Here is a 25009-nt window from a genome sequence, read left to right on the forward strand (position 1 = left end):
GAATTTGATGCATAAATCAAGTTGGATAGAGTTTAAATCCCTAAATTAGCTGCTGCTTATGTGTGAATAATTAGAAACTTCAATTTTACTCTTTAAATTGATATATAAACTGAATTCATACATAGAAGAGGTTAGATTATTGCTTTCATTATAAATTTTTATGAAGAGTCAAGGATTCGTTAGATTGATAGTAGCTAGTTAGTCATATGCTTGATTTTTTTTAGGGAAAATTATTATTTAGTTCCTCAGGTTTTACATAATTAACCAACTAATCCCAAGTTTTGCGCAAATATCTAACTAGTCTCTTAGGTTTAACTCCATCTAATTAAAAGGTCCTTCCATCCGAAAAGTTGGTTTTTTTTTCGTTAATTGAAGAGTAAAAGACTAAAACACCCCTCCCTAACTGACGTGGACCAGTATGACCTTCCAAGCGAGGGAAACGAAAGGTCAGACTGTCCTAGACACCCAACTCTCTCACGCAAAAACGTCTTCATCTCCAGTGGTTTTGTTGAAGAATTTTTTTAGAAAATGATGTTTATTGACAAAACGAAATGAGTGGTCGTAGCATGTAGTGCTTCGTTTGCGTGGAATCACAGTCTTAAAGCTTCGTTTTGAGGTAAATACCACATACTCAGACCCACTTCATTTTTTGCTTGAAAAAAAATTGAAAATCAATATTATTGAGGATGTTTATGATGATGATTTTTGGTATATTGAAATGCTTAAGCATCGTTATGAGTTGTTTTGTGTGTAATGATAATGTATTGAGGGTTTTTGCAGACGGTAATGCCTTTTTTGTAACACATGTGTTAAATTACAATGTAGGAAAACTTGAATTTGATGGCTTTGCCTGAAAGTTACACCATTGGGGTCATATATGAAGGGGATATAGTGTATTTGTATGATGCACAACCTGACAGAATGAGTTACATTGTTGTCTTACAAAACGTATGCAAAGTTCACAAGATAAAAGATGGGAATGTGGATATTACATGTTCTGAAAATTATAGAATAGAGAATGATGCAGATGTTACTCTAATGTTTGAAAGATTCAAGGACACTGATTATATTAAACTGAATTTGGTTAGAAGGCAAGGTGAACCGAGTGTTGTTATGCCAAATGTGTTCCACAGTCAGGTGGCAGATAATATGAGTTTACATAATGAAAATTTACAGCCTAATAGGGAAGTTCCAGGCAATGGTGTTGGGGAGGCAGAAAGTAATATTGGGTCACAAACTGAGATAATTGGGGATGTTGGAGATGTGACCATTATTGAGCAAGAAAATGTAGGTGCTGGGATTGGAAATACAGAGGGTACAGGTAGTGGTAAGGGGAAGGGGGCAGAAATGTTGATAGGATCACAGATGTGGGATATTGTGCTGGCTGACAACACTGAGTATTCAGGCTATGTAAACCAGTTAGGTAGGGGAAAAGGGAGGGGGAGAGGGCGATGTAGAGGCAGGGCAAATGTTCATGAGGCCAATGTGAATAGGGACAATAGGAAGGGGAAAAGAGCAATTGCAGTTGGAGCCTCTTACAGCTTTAGAGATAGAGTACAACAACAACAACCATTGGAGTGGGAGGGGGGGAGAAACAGAAACTGTTGTTGATAGTCAGTCCACAGATGATGACTATGTCTTTTCTGATACTGAAGATGAGAGTAGTGAAGCTGAAACACCTGAGGGAATGGAAACAGACCCAGAAGAGGAAGTTGACTTCAATGATGATGTTGATGATGGTCCCAGTGATGTTGATACTGACAAGGAACAGTCAGCTGAAAGTAGTGACATGGAGGTTGATGCACCAAGAAGGAGAAGACCTAAAAAGAAAGCACGAGATCCTTGGAAGAAAATATATGACAATATATTTGAAACACCAGTTGAAGGTGATATTGAATTCAGAGTTGGGCATGCATTCTTAAGTGTTGATAGTTGTAGGGAAGCTTTAAGGGATTATGCTGTTAGGGGAGGGTTCATACTAAGGATGATCAAGAATGATAGTAGAAGAGTGACAGCAAAATGTAAGGGGGAGGGCTGCACTTTTAGGTTCCATGCTAGTGTGGCTCCAGACTTAGTGAGTTTTGTAGTAAAAACCCTACAACCTGAGCATACATGCACGAGGCCATTAAACAACAAGAATCCCAATGCAACAACAAAGTGGCTGAAGAAGAAACTGGAATCTCAATTGGCTGCTGATCCAGGAATGAGCTATGCTTTAATGCAAGTTGAGTTAAAGGCAAAATGGGGCATTGAGCTTGAATATTGGCAGCTTCATAGGGCAAGGACAGCTGCTAGAGAGCAAGTTGCAGGTTCACACGTTGAGAGCTACAATAAGTTGCATGAATACATTGCACAAGTTCAAATGTAAAACCTTAGAACTTTTATAAAATTTGAATCAATGCCAAGGAATAATTTGGATGAGCGACTTGTCTTTAGCTCCATTTTCATATGTTTTGAACCAATGAAAGTGGGAGTTTTGGAGGGATGTAGGCCTCTCATTGGATTGGATGGATGCTTCCTGAAGGGCCCTTTTGGAGGATGTTTACTGAGTGCTGTTACACTAGATGGGAATAAGGGGGTGTTCCCACTAGCTTTTGCAATTGTTCAAAATGAATGCACTGAAACATGGACCTTCTTCCTTGACTGTCTTAGACAATGCATTGGACCGGGATATGATTCAAAGCCATGGACATTCATTTCAGACAGACAAAAGGTAACTTCCTCCAAAGTATTTCATATTTCACTTTCAACTATTTAGCTAATGATGTTGAATTCTTTTTGAACATAGGGATTGCTTGAGGCTGTGAGGACACAGTTTGAAGGTTCAATCCACAGATATTGTTGTCAATATTTGTTAATGAACTTCAAGAAGCGCTTTCCAGGGGTGATGTTGAGGAAGGAATTTTGGATGGCAGCTAAGTCTAGCCATAGTTATGCATTTAAGCAGCATATGAAGAATGTTGAGGCTAAGAATGAGGGAAGGGCTGCAAAATGGTTACTGGATATTCCTATTTCACATTGGAGTAGACATGCCTTTCATCCAGCAGCTAAAAGCGTTGATGTGACAAATAACATGACAGAGAGTTTCAACAGCTGGCTTGGAAACTTGAGGAACAAACCTATTGTTGAGCTAATAGACTCTATTAGGCAGAAATGCATGGTTATGTTTCATAAAAGGTTTGTAGTGGCTACTGCTTGGGAAGGGAGAGTAACTCCAATATGCAAGAGTGCATTGAACAGATTGATAAAAGAATCTAGACAATGCAAGATACTACCAACTAACAATAATGAGTTTGAGGTGAGAGAGGGGCCTGTGGCTTTTGCTGTTGACATTGGGAAAAGGACATGCACCTGCAATTATTGGGACATTTCAGGTCTTCCATGTAAACATGCTTGCATTGCACTTGGATACATGAGACTAAATCTTAAAGACTTTTGTCACGAGTATTTCATAGTAGAGAAGTATGTAAAGGCCTACAAAGGAGTCATTCATCCAATTCCAAATTACAACATCCCACCACAAACTGACTTTCCATTCCTAAAGCATCCAACCGTTAAAAGGAAGCCTGGCAGACCAAGAGAAAGGAGAAAACTTCAAGAGGAAGAAGCAAATCCAAGCACAGCTAAAAGATCTTGCACAGTTAGGTGTGTGACATGCAAGCAACTAGGCCATAATAAGAGAACATGCGAGCAAGCCCCACTAGCCATATCTCAGGTCAGATTCACTTTTGCAATCTCAATAATTACTATGATGTTTTATAGTATGTGAATACTTACTACGTACCATTTGTTTTGTTAGAGGAACAAACAACTTGTGCAAAGAGGAGGAAAAAATTCATCTGGATCTGATGCTATTGTGGAAAGAGGTGTTGCTGCTGCTATGGGAAGAGGTGTTATTGCAACAAGAGGGAGAGGTGTTGCTGCAACAAGAGACAGAGGTGCTTCTGCTTTGAGAGGGAGAGGTGCTTCTGGTTTGAGAGGGAGAGGTCCTTTTGGTTTGAGAGGGAGAGGAGCATCTGGTTTGAGAGGGAGAGGACATCTTATATCGTGAATATATATATTTTGCTCTATGTTAAGAATGATAGCAGATTTGGTTTTTTGGTTCAAATGTTGAAGATGGTTTTTTTGTGAACTAATATGATGCGGATGTTCTTTTGGGTTGTTGAGGTGTTGCAGATGGTATTTTGGGCTTCACATCTTGCAGTATGGATATCCTGCTATGTGCATTTTGTGTGAAGAGGTGCTGCTGCTGACAACAGATCGCAAAGTTAGGGAGAGCAAGGAATCTTTTGATTTTCTAGCTAGCACAGGAACAAATGTGTAACTTTTTTTTTTCCATTGTGTTTGTCTTTTTCTTGACAGCAAACACGCAAGTGTGGACCAAGTTTGATTTGAGTAGGGTTTTTGTGATGCACATTATGTAAATATGGTGTTTTTGTCTTTTGTGAATTGCAAACATTTGACTAATGACAATGGCACTATTTCTAACCACTCTTCTGCATGGGAGCCAAGTTTGAATTAATATTTTTGCTTTGTAGTTGCTATACTTAAGAAAAAGTTCACATTTCATTGCAGAACGTATATTACATTCAAGTCATCTTCAAATTGATTGTGCCCAGCTGAGCTACTAACATTCAACAACTAACCCACCACATTAACACAGCCAACTACAAAAACAACATAAACTACAAAAAACTAACCAAACTACCCTAAATACATAAAAAAAAAATTTATTATTCACAATCCTCTGTTACCCTTGAATAGCAACATTACAAGTAAGGTGAAAAGCATCATGATAGCCATAAAGCATATGAAAATCAACTTCTTCAAGCTACCAATCTCCGACTCCAAGCACTTCCTTTTTCCACCAATGGTCACAATCTCACTGTACATTTTCATCATCTCCCCCTTCATGTACAACATCTCTTCCTTAAATTCAAACAAGTCAGTAGCTACATTTCTTTGCCTCACTTCGAATTCGCTTCCTTGAGATCGATCTGATGAATCTATAGCTTTACACCAACCAAGAAAAGACCCGCATGCATTTTCAATACAGTAATAATACAGTCGATTTTTGTTTTTTTGTGTCTCTAAGATCCTAATGCCTGCTTTTTTCCCACACTTGCAATACATATTCACATACCTTCCTTCCCATGCTCCATCGGTTGCGCTTGAAGAAGACATGTAGGCTGTCGCTTGTTACCTGCAAATGAAATGGAGATGAGCTTTTGTTTTTTCCCTTTCTTCCTTTCTCTGCGTTTTGTGAGAATGAAATTTCGTCAAACCTTATTCATAGTCATGCACTGTTCAGTAAGGGCATTCTTGGTCATTATAAAATGTCTACCTTTGTTTTGTACTGATTTTAACGGAAAAAAACCAACTTTTCGGATGGAAGGACCTTTTAATTAGACGGAGTTAAACCTGAGGGACTAGTTAGATATTTGTGCAAAACTTGGGATTAGTTGGTTAATTATGTAAAACTTGAGGGACTAAATAATAATTTTCCCTTTTTTTATCATTTCAATTGAACTATCAACTGAAATCATACATATATGAATCAATTATTTAGTTTACAGCAGATTTTGGTGAAAGAAATTAGAAACATTGGATGACAGTAGCCATTTAGCTTTTCCCTTGAACTGTTGCTTTGATATGAATTGTATGATGTTGTAAATTTAAGTTTTTATGAGAAATGAGTTAATTTGTGTATAGTATACAAGTTTAAGTCAAGAAGAATCTATTTCTCTTGGTGGGCAGCATCTAGGTCAGGTAATGGGTGTCCTTTTAGATAAACTAACATAGAAATAGATATATTTTCAATAATTTTTTATGTTGGTTATTATCGATTATTGCTTGATAGCCTTGTTAGTACTAAATAAATGGTTCGATTGTAGACCTTTTCATAATTAGAAATTATATTTCTATGTTAAGATGGAGGAAATTTATGAAGCCTTAGTTGATATATGTTTAAGAGTGAATTAAGTTACTTAGTAGATGTATATGTTGAATTTTTATTTAGCTTAGCATTGGTTCTTAGTGGCTAATTTAGAATTTTAGCAAATGCATAAATATATGTGGTTTATACCTCAATCAAGTGTGATGAAGTAGGCTTGATGAAGAGTTTTATAATAACTAGAGGCTAAGTAACTATTAAATGAGTCATTGAATTTAACATCAATAAAAGTTTTGTTTATATATATATGTATAAAATATTTCATTTATTTGGTAATTAGTTAAACAATAATTAATAATATCATTGGAACAAGCTAAGAGGTTATTGTAATTTGTAAATTAATTGGTGAATGTTGACATGGTCGTTTTGAAAGGAGGATGAGAATTAAATTGTTTGATTGCCCGATGGATAGGCTGTGTATGCAATGGTTGATAGATATTTAAAATTATTTAAATTTGCTATTATTTAAGTAGGTGAATAGTCCTATTTTAGGGGGAGGTTCTGTCAAGATTTCTATAGAATATATTTAATGATTAAGTAGACAAGTTTATTTAGAATATTTTTTTTTTGTTTAACTCGATTTATATAAAATAAAGTTCGGTATTTAATTATGTTCTTTCTTTTCTATTGATATTTTTTCTAGATCATCCGAGTTCATTTATCGCCCTACAAGTCAAAATCCGATTAGAACTTCTCCTCTTCATCACTATGAGTAGTAATAAATAGTGTATTACCGATTGCATTATGCATACATACATTACTATATGATGTTACAGTTTCCTACTTATTTATTTTTATAGCATAAACATTCATTATTTTTATACTTGGTTTATATATGTGTATATTTGAATATTTGCATAAAAATGCTTGTTTATTTAATGTGCTTGCATTTAAATGCAATGCTTGATTAGATGTGTTGTGATGATGATATGCCTTGTTTGTGTGAAATTAGGATGAAGTGGGTCACCATTGGGTTTGTGAGGGCGGTCTACGATACCGTTGGCCATGTATATGGAGATTGGTGCCCTCGTGTGCATATGAATTATATGAAAAAACCACAGAGTGGCCTCCTGTTGGTGATGGAAAAGAAAAGAGATGATGGAAAAACAATGAGAGGGTTGGTAAAGTGAGGATTAGACTGGTCGGCCATGTATGGGGGATCGGCTCCCTGGTGCACACGCCATGAGAGGATGGGCCATGTGTAAGGACGGCTCATCGGGGGTTTCGGTGACGCCAAAGACCAATCTCCACTTGTTTGATTATGTGAAGGTGTACTTGTATGCGGGTGCTGATGTTGTGCCATGTGCTTGATTGAATGAGTGTTCATTTTAGTATTTTAGGGAGCATTTCGTGTAAATGCCAGTGTTATGCATTAATTATTATTCGTTTTAAAATTCACTTCTCTTTTATTTAACTTTACTTGGAAGCCGATTCTTCATTGCCCTGACTAAAGCTCTATTTTCTTCATTGCCCTGGCTAAAGCTCTGTTTTCTTCATTGTAGAGCTAAAAAAGTAATCTATAACTTTAAGTAATCTATAACTTTAGCTGTTATTTAAATTATGTAGCTATATATACCATAACTTATTTATATCTATTTATTTGTGAACTTCGCAATTGTAGAATTATAACCGATGAACTTGTGTGGATGTTTTAATTTTTCATTTACGTGTATGCATGAACCAGTTAGCCCATATTATGGATGTTGTATATCATATTTGGGACTGAGCTATGAAATGTTTGAGACGCGGGATTTGGGCTAAAGTATAAAATAATTATGAGAGTTTTTATGTATGGTAATATAGGTTGACTGTTCTTGAAATACATATTGTTGTGGTTGAATTTAGTAATTCAGGCTTACTACGGGTCTCGGGAGCCTTATGCTTACCTGAGCCTTAGTGCCGGTCCAGCTAATGATTCGGGTTGTGACTTGGCTGTTTTAGTTTTCTACACTTTGAATATAGATGAAGATAAGAGTTATTTTTAACAGAATAACTAAAAAATTTATTCAAAAATTTCAATCTAGCAATTAAAATGGGCCCATTTTAAACTAAGTTATCCTAGTCAGCATTAGTACAAATCACGTGCTAGGGAGTGATTGGAGAAGAGGGTCCTTCGCAAAATTGGGGCGTAGGGTTATTTTTTTAAAGTTGAGGAGGCAATTTTGTATTTGGCATTTTTAAAAAAAAAAAAAAGAAAAAGAAAAGAAAGGAAAGCGGCGCACGTTAGCAATTCTGCGGAACCTTGACTCTACTTGCGGAGTTTTGTAAAAACGCGCAGGTCATTGGAATTCCCAAGAAAAGAATGAAGAAATAATTTTTCTTTTTTAATTTTTAGGTGAAGAGAAAGAAATGAAAATTAACGAATCTGAATGATTAATCAATCATCTGTCTCTCTATTTCAGCAATGAAGCAGTTCTGAAATCGATTGCTGTTCTAACAAAAAAAAAAAAAAAAAAAAAAAGCAAAAAATGGCAAAATTCTCTTGTGATTTCCGGTGCCTACTTATTCCTGCAGCTGTTGCATTCATCTACGTCCAGGTGCTCCTCTCTTTCTGTATGGAAATTTGAAGCTATGAATTTCACTGCAAATGGATAATTTTTTAGTTTGACTTGTTTATATTTAAATTTGTTTCTTGCAGATGCGGCTTTTGGCTACACAGTCAGAGTACGCCGATCGACTCGCTGCAGCTGTGCGTATAGGACCTTACTACTAATCCTTTTTTCTTCTTCTTCTTCTTCTTCTTTTGCTCTCTAAATTTGAATGTAATTTGTCTTCTACTCGTTTGGTGATGCAGTTTTTGCCTTTGTGTTTTGCTATATATTATTATATTGGTTTTTTTAGCTGTTTGATTTTTGTACTATTTTATAATGTCAATCGAAATGAGGTTGGTCAATGTTGTTTTTAAAGTATAAATTGCTCTTTCTTAGCTTTAGCTAGTTTTAAGTTTCTTATTTCATTAGTCAATGACAAAGTTTGAGCTCCAGTGAGATCAATGAACTTTGAGAACAGTCACTTTGATCGAGTGTCGTTAGTATGGAGATAATTTTTCTTTTCTGTTTAATTAATAATCTAGCAATTGGAATTGTTTTTGGGGAATTATGGGCTGACATTTCTTAAGTGGTAGTTATTGATGTAACTGGCATTTTTTTTTATTATTTATTTTTGACAGGTTGAATCGGAGAATCATTGTACAAGTCAAATGCGATTGCTGATTGATCAAATAAGCATGCAGCAAGGACGAATTGTGGCTCTGGAAGGTTTTGCATTGTCTGAAAGTGTTGTGTTGGGCTTTTCTTTTCCATTTTGTTTGCAATGATTCTTTGATTGGTTTTGACTTTTGAGCTCTTGGTTAATGCTATATCTAAAATCTGGATTACTGCCATGCTCAGGGTATTGCAAAATGGAATTACTTCAACCATGTTTTTCGTGGTACTTTACTTAGAAAGGGTACAAATTTTTTAATTTTGACTTTTAAACACCTTTTGGGAAAAACTACCAGTACTAAATAAACTTCTAGGATACTCTCTCTTCATCAAATTTTTGTTTATGTAGTTACAATGCAAAGTTTGGCTCCATTGAGTTGTAAAATTTAGCTTTCTGGCATATGTTCGTTTGTCCATGTTCAATTTCTTCTTTGTGTATCTGTTAACATATAGCTTGTGACCATATATTATTTTGGGAAAGTCCATAATATTGGTAATTTCTTTTATTATGCAAGGCACTTTGTAGTTTGTATTGGGTATGAGGAAAAATATTGCCGTTTAACATTTTTCTATTACATTGTGACTTGAATTAAGCCTATTGAATGCTATTTTTCTACTTACAACCTTTTTGCAACTATTTCAGAAGAAAAGAAACGTCAAGATGAAGAGTGTAGACAACTGAAAGCTCTTGTTGAAGATCTTGAAAGTAAGTCCTCCTGCTTCCTTCTGTATATTTATTCCTTTGGGTCCAATAATATCTGATGGATGATATACTTTGAGCAAAATATTATACTCATTCAAAGAGCAAAATGTTGTTTTGAAGTCGAAGCAATCATCAATGTTACTTGCACTTCTGAAGTAGTCCATCAATTACTGCGGACCTTGATGCATAATAATTTTATTAGATATGATTCACTGGTTTTGCTTTGCATTTTTTCTTTTTCAGCATTTCATATTGACGTGGCTTTGTGTTGGTTGCAAACTTCCTTGATTTAATGGTTATTTCAACGACTGATTTTCTGATATCCTTGACAACAGCTAACCCATTTTTATTGTCGATTAGGAGTTCAAATTTGAGGGAACTATTTGAGTTTGGGGTAACAATTTTTCTAGTGATACTGTACTTATGAAAATATAAAATTGATAGTTAGGAACTCTTGCTTTAGTTTTTGGAGTAACCATAAGCCTGCTTTCTTTTCTTTTTTTTTTTTTCTTAAAAAAAAATGGTGGGGCTTGTCTGGTTTGCTCAAATTATCTGAACATTGTTCAAACTATCCCTTGTCTCAAGGGGAAGAAAAATAAAATGGTTTTTGTACCAATAATTATGTAGGTAGAGCTGGAGCAGCCACCGCACAAACAATAATGAACTGATCTGTGAATGCATTTCTGAATGGTCAAATTAAAACTTTAATGTTTGTTCTTTTGTTGTTACTTTGTGATTTCTATTTTATTTGCGTATTCTAACTGAGAAGAACAGGGCATTCAGCAGGGAGATTTTGAAATTGCAGAAGCTTGGTTCATTTCATTGTTATTTGCTATGAATGTTGTTAATATTTCTTCAGTTACTTCTTTGCAATTAGAATTGATTGATGTAAACATTTCAAAAGACTTACCATTTTCTCTATGCTAATGTTTCAGGCAAAGGCCTCCAAAGAGTGGTTGATAAGGTATAGGTCTATAAAAGATCAGATCTTCCTTTTCTTGTTGCTCTATTGAAGTCATCACTTTGAATTATTTGAGTATGCTTGGTTTTTCAGGTACCAGTGGCAGCAGTTGTGATTATGGCATGCAATCGCGCTGATTATTTGGAAAGGACTATTAAGTCTGTATTGAAGTATGTATCATATTGAACCTTTTTGTGTTTGTGGTAGGGTAAATTTAATTCAACCATACTGATTTCGTTACTTTGATTCAACAGGTATCAGAGCTCCGTTGCTTCAAAGTTCCCACTTTTTGTATCCCAGGTACCCTTTTATATCTATCATTTTATTTTATTATATTTTATGTCATGTTGCAATTTACAATTAAGTTCGTCACACACACACACACACACACACACACACACACACACATATGTGAAAAATAGACTGCATGAGGCGGCCCTGGAGGTAGAACAAATGATTAAGATGGACAGATGAAATGGGGTTTAATATCGCAATTAGTATGGGAGGATTCCGACTCCTTGGGCAGATTTTAAGAGATCCACCCTAAGAAAGTTATGGAGTAATTCGAGACATAGACATAAAACTGAATTGTTTCATTTCTACTTCCTGAAGCTAGAAGAAAGCCTTGCGTTCATTCTTAGAATTTTCAGGGCTCAGAATGATAAGTAAGGATCTTGAAACATGCATCAAATAACTATAAAAAGCCCCATTTTAATAAATCAAATTGAGAATTTAATCATCTTTCACTTATATATTGTGGAGATTCTTTATTAGAATATATTTACAGACTCAATTAATTGACTGAAATCACAGATGAAACCCTTAACACCACAATTACATATCTGATCAATCAAATTTTAAGAATTTTGCTTTCAAAAATCAATAATTATTCAAATTTCAAAGTTCTTGACATGCCAAGAATCTGCAGCATTATCTACCTGTTGGGAAACTTCCCCTGAAGTTTTAACATGTTGGATCAGCAAATCTCAACATTCATGAATGTCATCCATATTATAGGGCAAACAACCTCTTTATCTATTTTGTTCAAGTGAGGACTGGTTATGTTAGGAGACCCATGCTTCCCATGCTATTGGTTTTTGTGGGAATGACTAAATCCATAGTGACATTGCTTTGGTTTGAAGCTTGAATTTTTTCCTTCCGCCTCTCGTTTGACTTCAAACATGTTATTGATATAGCCTTAACACTATACTCGCCCATAATTTTCTATGGCTCAAAATTTGCATGGTTCCGAATTAGTTTGCATTCAACAGACTCTTGGTTGTACTTAGCTTCAGCAAAAGTGAATACATTTGTAAATTAAACTGATTTTTGCAGTCAATTTCTTTCATTATTATCTCTTTCTTGCAATCTTCTGATAGAGCAATCAGAACTCAGAAGCATCAATGAATAGCTTTTGTATCATACATTGAATAGCATAGGATCTTTTACTTTGGTTGTGAGACTAGTAGGCAAGCCAGTTAAGGTCTTTTAGGCATTGATGATACCCTTTATATATCCAATGCACCGACTTGATGAAAATGTCATCGAGTGTTAAGACACCAGCTATTGTTTTCATTTTCTTTTAATAACTCAGTGTGGCTCCCTCAAGAATCTCCCTATTGCAAGTTGTCTAGGTGAGAGGCCGGTTGCAAACAAAGATTGGCAACCTTGCTCTGATACCAAAACTGATGCAGCCATAGACTATTAGGATTTAGAATAAGATAAATGGATTGGAATTTGTGAAATGATCAGTGTTGCAAAGTTGTATGTCGTTTCATAGAAACAGAAGTACAACTTTGCTTAATCAAGCTTCAACCTTTGTTGTCCTAGAAATAAATTAAGTATCCAAATTTCATGTTCCTTGTATTTGGTCTTTCTGAATATATGAATTGCCATCATGGTATCCAGTTTCTCTTCCTCCATTCGGTTTGCTGAATAATTATATTCCAATTTTTAGGATGGATCCAACGCAGATGTTAGAAGCAAGGCTATGAGTTATGATCAGCTAATTTACATGCAGGTAAACTGTATCTCATACATTAATGTCAAACTGTATTTCATACATTAATGTCGAACTGTATTTCAAGGAAATGATTCATTTGAATTGTGTTTTCTTGTTTATTTTTAGTTTCTCCTTTTATTTATTGTCATATTTTGGCACAACGGCTGTGCAGGAATTGTTTTCTCATCCATTTAGCCTCTTTTTTCGATGTGGCAAATTCAATGTTTGAAGAGATATGTAAATTTACTGTAGAAAAATATTTTCTTCTATTTGATTCATCAATAGGGACACATATATACACATACAAGATGCTATAAACCTATTAGGAATCTAACTCCTAATAGAGTACCATTTACAACTAATCCTTAAAACTCCCCCTCAAGTTGGGGCATAGATATTAATCATGCCCAACTTGTTACAAAGATAGTTAATCCGAGGTCCATTTAGAGCTTTTGTAAAAATATCTCCTAACTGTTTACTTGTTTTAATGTGCCCTGTAGAGATAGCACCCTATTGTATCTTTTCACGAATGAAATGACATTCAATGTCGATATGTTTTGTTCGTTCATGGAATACTGGATTTGATGCAATGTGAAGAGCAGCTTGATTATCACAACATAACTTTGCAGGCAAGGATGACTTGAAGCCAATTTCTTCTAACAACTGACGAATCTAAATTAATTCACAAGCAGATTGTGCCATAGGTCGATATTCTGATTCAGCACTCGATCGTGAGACTACATTTTGTTTCTTGCTCCTCCACGATATCAAGTTTTCACCTACAAAGACACAATATCCTGAAGTTGATCTTCGATCAACCTTCGAACCTGCCCAATCCGCATCTAAAAAACACTCAATGTTCAAATGCCTATGATTACTGTAAAGCAGGCCACGACCTGGATTACCTTTCAAGTAGCACAACATCATTCTAAAGCTTCCCAATGGATAACAGTAGGAGAAGACATAAACTGGATTATGACGCTCACAGAGTAAGCAATATGTAGACGTGTTACTGTAAGATAATTCAATTTATCCACTAACCTTTTATACATCTCAGGATCATCAAATAGCTTACCACCAATTGAAAGTTGCAAATTAGGAGTTATTGGCGCACTGCATGGCTTGGCACCCAACTTTCCAATTTCCTTCAGTCAGTCAAGGACATACTTCCTTTGAGATAAGAAGATGCCTCTCTTACACCTAGACACTTCAATACCCAAAAAATACTTCAACAATCTTAAGTCTTTTGTCTGGAACTGGGTTTGGAGAAATGACTTAGAGTGATGTAATGCCGGCTGAATCACTCCCTGTAATAACAATGTCATCAACATAAACCACAAGCAGAATCAAACTAGTCTTAGTACTTCTGAAAAATATAGAATGATCAGACGTACTCTTCTGCATGCCAAATTGATGTACCACATTGCAAAATCTACCAAACCAAGCTCGAGGACTCTGTTTTAGGCCATAAAGAGGTTTTCAAAGTTTACACACTTTACCTGACTCCCCCTGTGCAACAAAGCCTAGTGGTTGCTCCATGTAAACTTCATCCTAAAGATCCCCATGAAGAAAGGCATTCTTAACGTCTAGCTGATGTAAAGGCCAGTCAAAAGTAGCTGCTAAAGAAATAAGTAACGAACAGAAGACAATTTGGCAACAGGAGAAAAAGTATCAGAATAATCAAGGCCATAAATCTAAGAATAGCCCTTTGCAACTAATCGAGCCTCAAGACGAGCAACAGACCTATCAGGATTTACTTTAACGGTGAAAATCCACTTACAACTAATAGCTTTTTTACCTGCTGGGAGAGGCACAAGATCCCAAGTACCATTAGTATCTAAGGCAGTCATCTCCTCTTTCATTGCTGCACACCAACCAGGATGGGATAAAGCTTGAACAACAGTTTTAGGGATAGAGACAGAGTCTAGGTTACTTACAAAACAACGAGATGCAGAAGAAGGATGATCATAACTGATAAAAGAGGAAATAGGGTAGGTACTCTTGTTTTTACCTTTTCGAAGAGTAATGGGAAGGTCAAGGTCTGACTGGAGAGTGGATGGCACAGGCTCAGGTTGAGTGGAGAGAACCGGATCTTCTGTTGAAGGAGCAGGTGGAGGAAGTGAGTCAAGAGTTTCTGGTCTCCTAGAATAAACCTGTTCAGAACGAGGGTGTGCAGATGTTGGTGCAGGAGCAGGAATAGGAGCAGTAGATGCTGGAGTAGGAGCAAATGCAAGTTCAGGAATAGGAGCAGGAGCAGGAGAGTTATGAAATTGCTGGATAGCATAGACTAAAAGCTCATCATCCTCTCCCTCACTCTTATATATAGAAGAAGGAAAAAATGGAGTATTCTCAAAAAATGTGACATCTGCAGAAATAAGATAACGGTCAAGATCGGGAGAGAAACAACGATACCCTTTTTGATGCCGAGAATTCCTAAGGAAAACACAACTAAGGGACTTTGGATCTAATTTGTAAACCTGTGGACGAACATCACGAACAAAACAAGTTCAACCAAAAATATGAGGTTCAATGGGGAATAGAAGCTTAGAAGGAAACATGCAGTAGAGACAGCATCAGCCCAAAAATGTTTAGGGACCTTCATTTGGAATAGAAGTGCCCTAGCAACCTCAAGAAGATGTCGATTTTTTCTTTCTGCAACCCTATTTTGAGAAGGAATATCAACACAAGATGTTTAATGGAAAATACCATTCTGTGACATATAAGATTGGAAGGAACTAGATAGGTATTCTTTAGCATTATCACTGTGCAATATGCAAATAGAGGTATTAAATTGAGTTTTAATTTCAGCATAAAAGGAGCAGAAAATGGAGAATATCTCAGAATGAGTTTTCATTAAAAATAACCAAGTAACACGAGAATAATCATCCACAAAAGTTACAAAATATCGAAAGCCAGTTTTAGAAATAACAGGACATGGACCCCAAACATCAGAATGAACTAACTCAAAAGGGAATGAAACCCGTTTATTGACTCGAGAAACTAAAGGTAAACGATGATGTTTGGCAAATTGACAAGATTCACATTCTAAAATTGATAAAGATTGAAACTGCCTACACAACTTCTTTAAAGTAGACAATGAAGGATGACCCAAATGACAATGAACCTCAAGAGGAGATAGAGCACCAGCACAAGCCAGAGATAATGAAACGTGTTCATCCAGAAGATAAAGGCCACCAGACTCACGTCCTCTACCAATAATTCGCTTCGTCAAAAGATCCTTAAACACACAATATGTAGGATAAAATTTGATATAACAATTCAACATACGAGTAATTTTGCTAATAGATAATAGATTAAACGAAAAACGAGGCAAACAAAAAATAGAAAACAATGGAAGAGATGGAATGGGATTGGCGGTGCCAATACACTTGACAGGAGATGTTGACCCATCAGGTAGAGTAACATGACGATTAAATTGTTCAGGTTCTTTTAATGAGGATAAGAGACTAGGGTTACCTGTCATGTGATCGGTGCAACCAGAATCAATGACCCACTCTGATGAGGTAGACATAAGACATGAAGGAGGAGTACCTGAATTGGCAGCAGCAGCAATTGAGGAATCAGTAGACTTAGAAGAATGGTATCTAGAGAGCTCAGCATACTCCGCAGCAGAAATTGTTAAAATTGTTGTCAGAAGAAGGTATCTGCATAATTTTGAGTTGCCATATTTACCCTTAGTGGCTTATTTATCAGTTCATGGCAATAATGGCAGATAAGAATGCTTGCCTTCCGAGTGATTGGTCCATTACTATGGTTATTTCCTCCTCTTCCTCTGTTTCCTGGCTGTCAAGCTACCTGATTACGACTCAGAAGGGTATTATTATCAGAAGGGGAAGGCGTATGAAAACCTTTAGTACGTAGCAATCTAGCAAAAGTCTCTTGAAGAGAGGTAACATCACTGCCTGAAAGAACTTGTGATTTGGCAGTTTCAAAAACTGGAGCAAGACCTGCAAGAAAACTCATTACAGCCATTTGTTCTCACTGTGTCTGTTGAACCTTAACATCGGGACTAAAAGGCAATAAAACATTAAGTTCCTCATAGATCTTCTTAAAATCCATGAAATAAGCTGTAAGGGGCTTATCTTGCTGGTCGGCCCGATAAAATCCTTTGCAGACCTTATACATACGAGATAGATTATATTTCTCCGAGTACAAGAACTCAAAATATTCCATTAATTCTTTAACAAACTCACAATGATTGATTAACCCAACCACTTCACTGTCAATAGAATTGCGAATTAGTAGAAATAACTTAGCATCTTCCCTGAGCCAACGTGGCCTAGTGTCACCAGTTGGTGGATCATCAATTAGATGGTCATCTTTTTCAACACTTCGCAAATAAATTTGAATTGTCTTACTCCAATCTAAATAATTAGTTCCTTTCAATTTATGTTCTGTGATTTTATTCATTACTGGGATCAATTCAGTAATAGTAGTTTTAGAATCTGTAGGTTCAGGATCCATTATTAATAAAAACTAAACACCCTACCAGCAACGCAGAAAGAGACACCAAAAAAAATAGTCTTTCAATTCAAACAGAAGCGAAAGGTAACCTGAAACGCCAAATTGACAGAACTGAGAATGCCCCTATCAAAACTTTGCCGGATTGGAAAAACAACCGCCTGAGTAGACTGTTGACATAAAAACGAAGCCAGAAAGCAATTTCCGATCGTCGGAAACTGCTGGAAGCGCCGCCATGCGCCGCGCGTGGTACTATAGCAGTAACTTGTATCGGCACATGAGGCCCATGCGCAGGGAATCCGGTGACCGAATTTTGAGGGAACGCTGGTCGGCAGCTGGAGCAGCTCCTGGAGTAGGCGATGAGGCAAAACAGTGACCCTAGAATGGTCACGAACACTGACAGCCACTACGCGCAGGGAATCCGGTGACCGGATGTTGAGGGAACGCCGGAAGTTTCTATGCAAATGGGAAAAATCAAGTTTAAAGAGCCATAGGCTTTGATACCATGTAAATTTAATGTAGAAAAATACTTTCTTCTATTTGATTCATCAATAGGGACACATATATATACACATACAAGATACTATAAACCTATTAGGAATCTAACTCCTAATAACTAATTCTTAACAAGATAAAAAGGGTGCCAAGAGTTAGAAGTTGGCTTATTAGTATGGTGAATGATTGATCTTGCATTTTTGTCAAATAGACCTTTGGAACTCTACTTCTTTTCATGATTCTTCTTGCATCATTTTTGCACATTCCTTGATCTTTCAATTGCAAGAACAGATAATTTTTATTGTGTGCATATTTTAACTTTCTAAGCATATGGGAGAGGATATTTATTTGTATTTGTTTTTTCCTCAGCATTGAGTTTTAGCATTTAGTTTTGGTAGGTTTTAGCATGATGTTGGAAATGGAAGATCCTAGAGTCTTGTGTTTTGAGCTTCATAGAACTAAAACAAAGTATGCGCATTGAGTTTTGTCAATGCATGGGAAAATGAGGTAAGACGAATTAATTTGGATGGCCTAAAGTTCCAAATATGTAGTTTCTATTATACGAAGGGAAGTGAGAGTAAGGATGTCATTAATAGGATAAAAGTGGGAAGATTGAATGCAAGAAATGCATGATCCTCTTGTATAATTGTAAAATCATGTTGAAGAATTTCATCAAGTTTCAATTTGGTTGACAGTTTATGCCTGACATTTGGCTTAGCTCATGCTGGAGGATGCACATGTGTGCATATATAGCTTCTGCATGAGGATTCTCCCTAATGATTGAGATATTGACACCTGGAAAGTTGCAAGGAGCAATTACTGTATTAAAATGAACATAATTTATTAATTTAAGATATTAGAACAAGAGGTTGCTCAGCACTCTGGAATCTTTATCGAGCAAAAACATGTTAGAGCTTCCTATCTAGATTTAATGGAACTAAACTATCGATAAATTGCTTTCATTGTGGAATTATTAAAACAATGGGAATGTTGAAGTGGGAGTGTGTGTGCAAGTACTGATAGATACATAAAAAACTGCAGAGTAATTTTCGTATCTCAGTATAAGGATAACTGAAAATAAAAGAGGTAGGAAGGATTTATATAAAACTTCTCAACCAAACTGAGTTTCTAATGTTTAAAATATACAATTAAAAATTGTCTTAACAGAATCAATCTTCTGATTGCAGCACTTGGATTCTCAACTAGTGTACCCAGAAAGGCCTGGAGAGTTGATTGCATACTACAAGATAGCACGTAAGGAATGCTTTCTTTGCTTAATAGGTTCATGAACTTCTTGCACTTAAACACTTAAATACTTGCATCGTGTAGGGCATTACAAATGGGCATTGGATCAACTATTCTACAAGCATAACTTCAGCCGAGTAATCATACTTGAAGGTTGATTATTCATATCCACTTTTTCATTTTAACCCACTTTATTTACTTGCATAAGCTAGATATATTACATCTATAGTTTTCCTTCCAACTCAGATGATATGGAGATTGCCCCTGATTTTTTCAATTATTTTGAGGCTGCAGCAGATCTTCTTGACAAGGATAAGTATGTTTTATGTATGAAGTCGACCTTATAAGCATTAAATTTCATTTCAGTAAAGTTAGAGATCGTAGTCTTGCAATTACTTTCTTTTTCCCCTCAATTTTTATTTGTCATGATAGGTCCATAATGGCTGTTTCCTCATGGAATGACAATGGACAAAAGCAGTTTGTTTATGATCCTTGTAAGTTTTTTGTTTTTTTTTGTTTTTTTTTTTTGTTTTTTTTGGGGTTTATTCTCCATACTTAAGTTCTTTGTTACAATTAACTGAAACGATTCCTTGGAATTCATTTCTTTGTTATAATTAACTGAAACAATTCCTTGGAATTCTCTGGTTGTTTCCTCTATGTTCATGTCTATTAGCTCATAAGCATCTGTTTATCTTTTTATGGGAAGCTTTTTTGGCTAAACCTACAAAATTACCATCAACTATGCGACTTGTTACAAAATCACTCAAATTTGACCTTTGTACCCCGGCACCCCCATTTTGAAATATAGATATTTTAGCAATCTATTTTTAAATTGGGCTAGGGTTTGAAATAAAATAATAAAAACGTGGGATGGGACCCATAGGTTAAGCTAACCCAAAAGCTCAAAAAACAGTCTTAAATCACCAATATCCTTTTTTAAAAGCAAATCCACAATATAATTCCCATTATCGGTGACAAAGGCTCACCATTTTTACTGTCTCCGTTTCTCCTCAACTTGGCAACCAAACATCTTTCTTGTGTAAATTTCCAACAGAAAGGTAAAGTCTCTGCAGGCTTGATTAGCTCCAATATGAGGAACCAATTTTGACTTGTCAACAAAATTTCAATCATTTTCTCTCTTAATAAAGAACCACCTCGTCCTTTCATCAAATTCAGATAGGAATCGACCTTATCGGTGTTCTCGGTGTCAAGATCGACATTGGGGTGAGAATCAAGATCAGATAAAGGAATACCCAGAGGTAAAGCGTGTTGGTGAGTCTTTTTTGAAGTGGGTATTCCAATACTGTTTTTTTTTTTTTTTTTTTTTCTCCAAGAGATTAGCAATTCGATCGATGACGTATTTGGTGGTGGAGTCGGCACTGAGGCCGAGAACTATACCAGATTGGACGAAGTCGACAACTTCATAAGCTGCAATCTTTTTAAGTTCGTCCTAGGTAAGAATAACTTAAGGCTGGAATATAGGTGTAGTAGGAGATAAAAGGTCCTATCTCTATTGATAACTTTTCTGAGCCAATCAATGGTTGACATGAAATAGCCATTTGTTCCTTCTTGTAAGTTATAAGAAAAAAAAAAAAAAAAAAAATCAGAAGCAGAGACAAAGCAGAGATAGAGACAAAAAGCTTATGCTAGACTATGAAGAACACTCACGATCTGCACAAAAGAGGAGGATGAGGAATCGTTGAAGGAAAGGAGAGGGAATTTTGGGAGAGAGAAATTATCATATCAAACAGTGATTTGAGCCCTTGGTTAAGTTACCCAAGTTCGAGTTATGGGTCCCACGTTTAAATCGTTTTATTCCAAAACTCAGTCTCCATTAAAAAATGTGATGCTAATATATCTATGTTTTAAAATGGGGATGCCTAGGATACAAAGGTCAAATTATAGTGATCTTGCAATAGGTCGTAGTTGAGGGTATCTTTGTAGGTTTACCCAGGCTCACCCCCCCCCCCCCCTCTCTCTCTCTCTCCCAACACACATACACACACCCACCTATTTGGTGGGATAGTGTTGGTCATGGTTGTACAGGTATCTTGTTTGTTCTATTTCTGATTTGTCCTTCATGTGTTGGTGCATGAGTTGTGGGATTCAATGCTTAGTCAAAACATACATGTATTGTCACACAGACAACAAAAAGTTTTAGGAAAGTCAAATTGAGTTAAGAACTAAGTTAAATTAATTTCTCAAAACAGGCAAAGAACAAAATTGAAAGGATTGGTCAAAATTGGCAATTTTCACAATGGTTCATTTTTTTTTTTTTTTTTTTTTTTTTTGTGTAAATTAGAACTTTTAAGTTCATACTCTGTTTGCTTCTTTATTTTTGGGGTGATGGATGTGGGTGATGAGGTACAATCTTTCTACGTTTTGTGGCTTTCTTGAATGGTCTATCTGATTAGTTAGTTGGTAAAGCAATAACTTACCAAGGTGATGATCAATTGCTGGTCTCAGGGGATAACAAAATAAGAATAAAACATTATGTTGAATTTGGATTGAACTGGAAGAAAACAAACTTTGTGTTAAATGTGGAGTGAATTCACAGGTCTTATGGTATTGCCTAATAAGATTACACACGATTACCTGCCATATTTTTGAATCTACATGCATGTCCTCAATCTTGCAATTAAGATGATTCGTGATTGGATAGTCCTTGTACCTGGGGTGAAAAATGTAAGGGCCTTGGCCTAAAATTAAGCCTGAGACTTAGATCTGGGCCAATATTTTTAGGTCTAAGTAAAATTCCAGCCGTTATCAAGTTTAGGAATATCAAATCAGCAGAGTCCCAAAATATGTAAAACTGTATGTATTATTTATATTATGATATGTTTCATAAATTTCATAGATGTGGTCCATTGCATAAAATTGTAGTATATAATACATTAGTTGTACTTGTATTCTCATACAAGAAAAAATAATTTAATTTTTGCATATAATGAAACAATAACTTAAAAAATTCAGGCAAGGACCAAATAAGTTGTTTTGCTATGGTCAGACTTGGGCTTAGATCTATGAGCACAATTGGTCAATGCAACCTTAGCTCTGTGTTCAGACAGTGGTACCTAAGTGCAAAAGGGTTCAGTGCTACTCTGTCTAAGCTTCCTGTAAAGGGTCATTGGAATTCTCTCTCAGTCATTCCACTTGTCTAACTCAACATCTTTGTTTTACTTGCACTTTTTCTATAAACAGATTTTTGTCACTTCTGATGTCTCTCTGTCTCTCTCTAAAATGTTTCTATGTCCATATAAACATAAATTTAACTTGCATTGAGCATGAGCCATATATGTTTGGAAAAATTTGCATTGTAATTTTAAAACCAAATTTTATGTCACCTTCATTCTCTGATCTAATGTGTAGTAATGCGTTCTGCAGATACACTTTATCGGTCAGATTTCTTTCCTGGACTGGGATGGATGCTTACTAGACCAATATGGGATGAACTATCCCCTAAATGGCCAAAAGCATATCCTTTTTGGTTTTACAGTATTCTTTATTTATTTGTTTATTTTGTCAGGCTTTGTCAATTGGTTTGTTGCATCTCTAAAAAATTTCCCTTGACTAAAAGCTCACTTACTGGGATGACTGGTTGAGGTTGAAAGAGAATCACAAAGGTCGACAATTTATTCGTCCAGAAGTGTGCAGAACGTATAACTTCGGTGAGCATGTATGTTCCATATATCTTGAGAATACAGACTGAGCTTGCGATACAAGTGTTGATCCTTGTTAATCCATCAATGATCATTTAGTCATTTATTTATGTTTGTGCACTATTTATTTGGGCTGTTAACGGAAAGTGAACACAAACCTGTCCGAGTTTCATGACTCCTGTCGCTACAGGAGATTGTCCTTGACTCTTAAAGTAGTTCATTACATTAACAAGGATACATACATCGGGTATACTTGCAACATGAATTTATTTTCATAAGCCCTAAACTCTAGGTCATTGCAGTGAAGTGCTCCAAAATATAACATACTGTCTCACTATTAGTATTCTGGATTGGTAATGGCAGGGTTCTAGTTTGGGCCAGTTTTTCAAACAATATCTTGAGCCTATTAAGTTGAACGATGTCCAGGTAATACTAATTTCTGTTCCATATTCTTATTTCTACTTTGAAATTTTGCATTTAATTTTTTAATGATCAGGATTTTGTACATTTTCCTTGTGCAAAAGGTTGACTGGAAGTCCATGGATTTGAGGTACCTGATGGAGGTAATAAATTTAATATTTCATATAAAAAGTTGAAGAATCATTTTTTTCAACTTTGTTCAATGAAGTGTATTTTCTCTTCCTAGGATGAGTATCCAAAGTATTATGCCAACATTTTGAAAAAAGCTAAAGCTGTCCATGGAAATGATGCTGTTCTGAAGGCGTATAACATAGAAGGCGATGTGCGTATCCAATACAAAGACCAATCAGACTTCGAACGAATTGCACGCCAGTTTGGTATTTTTGAGGAATGGAAGGTATTTCTTTCTCTTTTGACTGTAGCTTGAATTTATGCAAAATGGACAGGTAAATTATTTGTTTTAATTTGGTGTTGTTGCATGTAAATGTCTTCATTTTTTCTGGTCGTTTCAGTTATGGTTGTGGCTTATTATGTAGTTCAATGTGATTTTAACTTTGAGATAAAATAAAACAAAGGTTATCATAATTATTAGGAACGTATTGTTTTTTTTTTTTTTTTAATATTTTGGACCATGTTTGGATCAAAAGTAAATAAAATGAACAGGTAAACAAAGAAAATTTAGTTTCATTTTTAAACAAACTAAAATTTTGCCTTGCATTTTTTTATCCCATTTTAGTCACAACAGCACCCATACAGGTAAATGCTATTAGAGAAATCATGCATGCCTATTGAGTCAACAATGTGATAAACTTTTCTCTATTAATTCCAGACCAAATTTATATACTTAAGCCTTATATACAACTATTGAAACAATTGTGCCCTTCTTTATTTAATTTTCTCTTTCACCTCTTATTTATATACCTATACCTTTTTTTTTTTCATCATTTTTTTAGGATGGAGTACCGAGGACAGCATATAAGGGAATCGTTGTTTTCCGATATCAAACGCAAAGACGTGTCTTCCTTGTGGGTCCTGATTCACTGAGGCAGCTTGGTATTGAAGATGCTTGATGCTAATGTTTAAATGAGGTAGATAACATGCATTATTTGTATTGTATTGCAGTTATCTTTTATCGAACTCGATCATAAGGCCAAATAAAAAAAATAAAAAAAATAAAAAAAAAAAAAAGAAAAGAAAGAAGAAAGAAGCCTTCAACTTCAGTGTTTTTCCATAACAAACTTTTGATTTGGACAGATTTGTCTTTGACTGAGATTTGATGAATGATAAAATTGCAAAAATATATTGCTTAAATTTATGCAAATTAAAAGCTCGTACTAGAATTTAAAAGAATGATAAAGTTAGACATCATTTTTTCAGCATCGGTTTTGATATCTGTTCTGTTTCTTCTATGTTATTAGATATCAGGGTTTCTAAGGATTTATGAACTGGGTGGATTGACAAGCCAGGGTGAAATGATTCGTCGATACGGTTTGGTTATTCAGGTAGCAGTCTCGTACATGCTTTTCCTCGCCAGTTTTTCCAATTTTTTTTGTCCCATTTCTGCATTGATAATATATTGGAAGCTAATTCTTGTGACTTGGCACCGTGTGTTCAGTTGTTCACTGCATAATGTTTTCACTGCATACAGGTAAGATTTCATTAGGAATTTTGTAGATCTAAACTTTCTAACTCTTGCCAATTTATGATGTAAGGCTCTTTCTCAATGTATGGTAAATCCAAAGTTGAATTGATGTCCAACTCTTTTCTTTTTTTCTCTTTTTGAAAAGGAAAAGAAATTTTCTATTGAGAAAATACTTTTATTAAACCCCTCTTATTTGCTATGTTCTTGTAGTTTGTAACTTAGCTTTGCTAATGTCAAATCATAG

General features: G+C 35.6%; 1 protein-coding gene and 1 pseudogene across 3 annotated transcripts; one reads left to right on the plus strand and one right to left on the minus strand.

Moving 5' to 3' along the window:
- Positions 1 to 8108: 8108 nt before the first annotated feature.
- Positions 8109 to 24957, plus strand: CGL1 (alpha-1,3-mannosyl-glycoprotein beta-1,2-N-acetylglucosaminyltransferase). Of its 3 annotated transcripts, none has more exons than XM_089722803.1 (20): positions 8109 to 8231; positions 8356 to 8490; positions 8592 to 8642; positions 9123 to 9210; positions 9800 to 9862; positions 10795 to 10823; positions 10914 to 10990; positions 11075 to 11120; positions 12778 to 12840; positions 18987 to 19053; positions 19129 to 19197; positions 19291 to 19360; positions 19477 to 19538; positions 22429 to 22518; positions 22626 to 22720; positions 23067 to 23129; positions 23228 to 23266; positions 23350 to 23520; positions 24077 to 24211; positions 24542 to 24957. In XM_089722803.1, the coding sequence occupies exons 2-19, from the start codon at positions 8422 to 8424 to the stop codon at positions 24191 to 24193; spliced, it is 1329 nt and encodes a 442-aa protein (XP_089578929.1). In that variant the 5' UTR covers positions 8109 to 8231; positions 8356 to 8421; the 3' UTR covers positions 24194 to 24211; positions 24542 to 24957. The 3 variants fall into 3 exon arrangements, 2 of the variants coding, with proteins under 2 accessions (XP_089578929.1, XP_089578926.1); XR_016321303.1 differs by having other exon boundaries at positions 8231 to 8490; positions 24542 to 24625; positions 24739 to 24957; XM_089722800.1 differs by having other exon boundaries at positions 8231 to 8490.
- Positions 19934 to 21666, minus strand: LOC149499152 (putative ribose-5-phosphate isomerase 2 pseudogene; annotated as a pseudogene).
- Positions 24958 to 25009: the final 52 nt, after the last annotated feature.

This window comes from Jatropha curcas, chromosome 1 (assembly GCF_041381405.1).
Source record: "Jatropha curcas cultivar XTBG-Jc1 chromosome 1, XTBG_Jcur_1.0, whole genome shotgun sequence".
Classification (NCBI taxonomy): Eukaryota; Viridiplantae; Streptophyta; class Magnoliopsida; order Malpighiales; family Euphorbiaceae; genus Jatropha; species Jatropha curcas.

What these genes read in the sequence shown, in the direction of transcription:
- CGL1 (XM_089722803.1), top strand. Translation starts at nt 8,422, where the DNA reads ATGGCAAAATTCTCTTGTGATTTCCGGTGCCTACTTATTCCTGCAGCT. An exon ending in ATCAGCTAATTTACATGCAG is followed by an intron (nt 12,841 to 18,986) that starts GTAAACTGTATC and finishes TTCTGATTGCAG; the next exon opens with CACTTGGATTCTCAACTAGT. An exon ending in TGCATACTACAAGATAGCAC is followed by an intron (nt 19,054 to 19,128) that starts GTAAGGAATGCT and finishes TGCATCGTGTAG; the next exon opens with GGCATTACAAATGGGCATTG.